The 5,522-nt window shown below is 42.3% G+C and overlaps 1 protein-coding gene across 2 annotated transcripts; it reads right to left on the bottom strand.

Annotated features, from left to right (window-relative positions):
- Nucleotides 1-1,419: 1,419 nt before the first annotated feature.
- LOC139563786 (putative nuclease HARBI1) lies at nt 1,420-5,124 on the bottom strand. Of its 2 annotated transcripts, XM_071382695.1 has the most exons (11): nt 4,745-5,124; nt 4,383-4,453; nt 4,119-4,295; nt 3,967-4,028; nt 3,798-3,884; nt 3,669-3,710; nt 3,427-3,600; nt 3,312-3,347; nt 2,659-3,213; nt 2,266-2,377; nt 1,420-2,171 (listed from the first exon to the last, which is right to left on the bottom strand). In XM_071382695.1, the coding sequence occupies exons 1-8, from the start codon at nt 4,900-4,902 to the stop codon at nt 3,312-3,314; spliced, it is 807 nt and encodes a 268-aa protein (XP_071238796.1). In that variant the 5' UTR covers nt 4,903-5,124; the 3' UTR covers nt 1,420-2,171; nt 2,266-2,377; nt 2,659-3,213. The 2 variants fall into 2 exon arrangements, with proteins under 2 accessions (XP_071238796.1, XP_071238794.1); XM_071382693.1 differs by lacking the exons at nt 3,312-3,347; nt 3,427-3,600; nt 3,669-3,710; ... (3 more) ...; nt 4,383-4,453; nt 4,745-5,124 and adding an exon at nt 2,474-2,589 and having other exon boundaries at nt 2,659-3,306.
- Nucleotides 5,125-5,522: the final 398 nt, after the last annotated feature.

Below are 5,522 nucleotides of genomic sequence, written 5' to 3'. Positions count from 1 at the left end.
ATCGATAGGGCTGTACTGGAGCGTGTCGAGAGTTTCAAGTTTCAAGTCCTCATCACAATCAAACTATCATGGTCCAAACACACCAAGAAAGTCATGAAGCGGGCATGACAATGCCTTCTCCCCCTCAAGAGACTGAAAAGATTTGGCATGGGTCCCCAGATCCTGAAAAAGTTCTACAGCTGAACCATCGAAAGATTCCTGACCGGTTGCAACACTGCCTGGAATAGCAACAGCTTGGAATCCAACCGTAAGGTGCTACAGAGGGTAGTGCGTACAGCCTAATACATCACAAAAGGCCAAGCTTCCTGCCATCCAGGACCTATATACTAGGCTGTGTCAGAGGAGTCATCCAAGTCATAGACTGTTCTCTTTTTTACTTATTTTTTTACTTTAGTGTATTTATTTATTTATTCAGCATTTCACTGTAAAGTCTTCAACTGTTGTATTCGGTGCATGTGACCAATACAACTTTATTTTATTTGAATATCAAAATCCTGTTCATGACATTGTGTTGTTGTTATATTACAATGTTTTGGTATAAATACACTGATACTGTAGATACAGCCAACTGTATTAATGTACTTTTATTTGACTCTTGTTTTTCTTAGTTTTTTAAATTTCACCTTTATTTAACCAGGTAGGCTGGTTGAGAACAAGTTCTCATTTACAACTGCGACCTGGGGCCTGTTGCACAAAACTAGGATAAGGGATTAAGCCAGGATATCTTGGTGATCCTGGCTCAATTGATCCGTAATCCGGTTGCACTAAAGATGGATAGGGGGCAGGAGGATATGTTATGGTATAAATTACCATGGAGATTTATTCTGTGGACCTAGCCTGCTCCAGACCAGGCTAAATTCCAGGATCTATTTAATCTCATCCCTAATGTCAGTCAGCAGTCACCACAAATGGAAACCAATAGTTATTTCACTGCTCACTATACATTGTTATCACATATAACTAGACCCACTGTTATTATTTAAACGTTTGTGATCATTAATTTCAATGATTTTGGATAAAAAATGATTTTTAGATGATGTTGCTATCATTAGATAATTTACAGTTTCCCATAGACTATAAGGCTATATATAAAATGATAGAATATTAGGGCCACAGAGGGGAAAAAAACACAAGTCATAACCAGTTGTTTTAAAGGAGGACAGTTGTTAAAATGACAGATGTGGGGCATTTCGTGAAATTGTACTTCAGTATGGTTTCATAAACAAAGACATGCTGATGTGCCAGAATATTAAGTATCACATTGTCATAAGTATCAAAACTGTAAAAACAATATGTAGCTTTTCTGCAGAAAGAACCAGCCTCATAAATGTATGACTTTATCCTTTTTCTTCAGTGTGGCCCTAGTACTCTGTCATATAAACAAATACACATTCCATATGAATATAAAAACACAATGTGTAACATTATGTTCCTTTATTGAATAAGGACAAAACAAAGCAGGTAAACCATCAGCTCCTTTCGAAACTGAAGTCACAGTGACTCTACAAGATGGAAAGCACAGAATCCAAGCATATTATACAAAATGATACATACACATTCAAAGGTCTGTATATAACACACCCTGCATGTCTGCACACTAAAATAAATGCAGGACAAATCCATACACATCAACTGAACAGACAAATGAATGGATGCAGTAGCCTCCCTGCAGCCTTGTATTACACACAGTATACCGCACAAACATCATAAGAGGCCAAATTCGTCAAAAAACGAACCCAAAAAAAACCAAATTCCTCTGCCACCGCAGGACATATTTAACCAAAATTGAAAGCACACATACTAACTAAAATAATTCAACACATATTGGTCCCTCAGCAGCCGACCACTGTCGTCATCAGGGAAGATTGCCGGATTGTCCCAGTCCATGGCTGGTGGCACTCTGGGGGCCCTCTCCTTCCTCAGGCAGGCCACATTGTGGAGGACAGCACAAGCCACAGTAATATCACATGCCCTAACAGGGCTGACCCTTAATTTGTGAAGGCAGTGAAAGCGTGCCTTCAGGAGGCCAAAGGTCATTTCAACTCTGGCCCTGGTCCTGGCATGGGCATGGTTGTAGGCCTGCTGTGCTTCCTGGGGGTCTGTGAAAGGTGTCAGGAGAAAAGGCTGGCAGCCATACCCCCTGTCTCCCAGCAACACACCAGAGAATTCACCTGTCAACACAAAATCTCATCATTACTACCTCATAAACACAGTGATATTCTTGACACAGCCATGATGGTTATAAATAGGGGTTGTGTGGCTTACCTTGTGATAGGCACTGATAGATTTCAGAGGCCCGAAAGATTCTGGAGTCATGGACTGAGCCAGGCCATTTTGCCACAACATTGCTGATCACACAGTCAGCATTGCAGACCATCTGAAATCATAAGATGAGGAATATTACACCAATCAATGCACATCACTGGCAATGCAGAGTGTTCGTCAATGGACAATATCAAAAAGTTATGTTCACCTGAACATTAATGCTGTGAAAGGATTTCCTATTCACAAAATCGGCCTCATGGGCACCTGAGGGGGCTTTTATCCTTATGTGTGTGCAGTCCACTGCACCAATGACATTGGGGAAACCTGTCACACAAAGTAATGAGTATCCTACTATGTGTTAACAGTTGTCCTGTAATTTGTAGATCCTCTTACCTGCAATCCTATAGAACTCCTCTTTGATGTCACAGAGTCTTCTGTGGCCAGGGAAGGAGATGAAGACATCTGCTAATGCTTTGATAGCCAGACACACACTCCTTATTGTGCGGCAAATTGTGGCCTTGTTCAGCTGTTCTGCATCCCCCACTGAGTACAGGAAGGCTCCACTAGCAAAAAAGCGCAAGGCCACACAAACCATTTGCTCCACACTCAGTGCATGGCTCCGTGCAGTGCGGTGCTTAATCCTGGGACCCAGTAGTCTGCATAGATACCTGATGCCATCTGCAGAAAACCTGTATCTTTCATATAGATGGTCATCAGGGAAGGCCAGTGGGTCCAACCGGTCCCTGAAGACCCTTTCTCGCCTGAAGGCTCTCCTCAGCACAAGTGCTTCTTCATCCACCACATCTCGCACGAATGGGCATGCCATTGTCAGAGCAGAAAGGAACACACAATTTTGGGCCTTCATATAGGCTAGTGGCCACACCTGGTGCTGGGGGGGTGGGCAAAAGAGGGCGATGCCTTATAACGATGACTTGGTTGTACTGATTGCTGGGAAAATAAAAAAAACCTTAGAAAGATGCCACCGTCCTGTGTGCTCACAATAAGAGCTCATATGTCATGGCTCACTTGACTTTACGAGAATATACCTAATTTTTATTTTGAGCTGTGTCATCTTCTTGGAGCTGGGGGAGGAAAGAAAAATAATGAATAATACATTTGTGTTACAGTTAGCATACAGTGTACATTGAAGGCATATCTCACCTCCCTCTCAAGTTTTTTTATTTCAAGGTCCAGTTTCCTAATTGTCCTCTTTTTTATTTCGGACTCCAGTGCAAGATTTTCCATCTTTTTCTTCTTGTACTGAATGTCTATGTCTGCCAGTTCTATTTGGCGCCGGAGGTGGTTGCCATACAACTTTCTGATAGCTTGTGAGCTCTGTGAACACAATACAATTAGCGCAGCTGGAATTTGGCAGGATGTGGTGTCCTTTTATTAATACGCACTATGTTGCCAGGCTGGTTTTCCCACTGTATAGCATCTGGGTCCTGTAAAAGAAATTAGATTTTTTGATTTTGATGAGGACTCCTCACCATTGTAGAGTAAATAGTACTTTCACAGTCTTAACATGATACCTCATGCCTTCTGGAATCCAGAGAGATGGTCTCCTCCTCATCATCGTCTCCATCATGTGCTGTTGCTGCTGCACTGGGGCCTTCACCCTATCACATTTAATCGGATTCATATTGAAGCTAGTAGACAAGTCATGCCAGGCCTACAGTATGCCTTTGATGGAGTACTCACTGGATCAGCATCGTCTGGTGCTTGTGCTGGTGGCTCTAACAGGAACACAGTGCTGCCAGACACTGCAAGGCAATAGGTAAACCAAAGTCAGACAGTCCAAATTGATTCAATATGAATGTGGTTGTATCCCATGTAGAGATGGAAGGACATACCTTGAATGAAGCGGGTGGCATCTTGGGAGGAACCTATGCTCGTCTCTTTCCCCCCAGGGATCCCCTCTAAGACGGGCCTGCCTTTATTTAGCTCCAAGGCCATGTCCTCTGCTGGGGTAAGGTCAGCCTTTGGTGACCCACCACCCGTGCCTTGTCTGTGGGTATTCTTTTTCACTGCTAAAACAGTACAGACAATGTGTGAGCAGGCACCTTCTGGGTACAATATATGCTTGTGCTTTGTTAAATATTAGTCAGGGACCATACCATTCTGCAGAATGTTCTTGTATTTGATTTTGACCTGCTGCCATGTCCGTTTTGGCCCGTTCATGTTTAATCTACACACACACACACACACACACACACATTTAATGGAGTCACACTGCAAAAAATTACTTGGTATTTTTGTCTTGTTTTCAGTAAAAATATCAAAAAATGTATCATAGCTTTATACAGTGTGATGGAGTTACTTTACACAATTTCACTCATATCTGCAGTGCATTTCAATTAAAAATTTAACCGTTTCATAATTACAGTACAACTGCATTTTTGGAGATGTGAATTAAATATTTGAATTGTAATTGTGATGTTTCAGCGGAGCGGTGAGTGTGTAATTGTGCACTACTTACGCATTCAGGCGGTCTGCAATACTTTGCCACGCTTTTTCTCTTTGCTTTATCACTGTGGCGGTGTTGCCTTTCTTCTTAATTATATCTTTTACCTCCTCGTATGCCTCCATGAGGATTTGTGCTTCCGACGGGGAAAAGTACGCGGCTCTAGTTGCCATGGTAAATCAGTTAATCTGTGATCTGTGGCGGGGTCTATTTGAGTGAGCCGTGAGCGCGCACCTATCCAGGATTGGTTTCACCTGGCTTAATGAATCCGTGTCTGCTCATCCTGGCTTGGTCTTTGTGCAACCAATTAAGCCTGGACGCACATGTTTTGGCTTCATTGAGCTCAGCTGAGTCATTTATCCCGGATGTCTTAATTCTACTTTTGTGCAACAGGCCCCTGGCCAAGATAAAGCAAAGAAGTTTGACACAAACAACAACACAGAGTTACACATGGAATAAACAAACATACAGTCAATAATACAGTAGAAAAAGTATATATACAGTGTGTGCAAATGAGGTAAGGGAGGTAAGGCAATAAATAGGCCATGGTGGAGAAGTAATTACAATATACCAATTAAACACTGGAGTGATAGATGTGCAGAAGATGAATGTGCAAGTAGAGATACTGGAGTGCAAAGGAGCAAGATAAATAAATAAACACAGTATGGGGATGGGGTAGTTGGATGGGCTATTTACAAATGGGCTGTGTACAGGTGCAGTGATCTGTGAGCTGCTCTGACAGCTGGTGCTTAAAGTTAGTGAGGGATATATGTGTCTCCAGCTTCAGTGATTT

This window comes from Salvelinus alpinus, chromosome 34 (assembly GCF_045679555.1).
Source record: "Salvelinus alpinus chromosome 34, SLU_Salpinus.1, whole genome shotgun sequence".
Lineage (NCBI taxonomy): Eukaryota > Metazoa > Chordata > Actinopteri > Salmoniformes > Salmonidae > Salvelinus > Salvelinus alpinus.
This window is presented reverse-complemented; position numbering and strand designations above follow the sequence as displayed.

Bases quoted from the DNA above. Each gene is read 5' to 3' on its own strand.
- LOC139563786 (XM_071382693.1), bottom strand. From the start codon at position 3,130: ATGAAGGCCCAAAATTGTGTGTTCCTTTCTGCTCTGACAATGGCATGC. The intron at 2,378-2,473 runs GTGAACATAACT...TTATGATTTCAG, and splicing joins TTCACAGCATTAATGTTCAG to ATGGTCTGCAATGCTGACTG. The intron at 2,172-2,265 runs GTAAGCCACACA...TTGTGTTGACAG, and splicing joins CTATCAGTGCCTATCACAAG to GTGAATTCTCTGGTGTGTTG.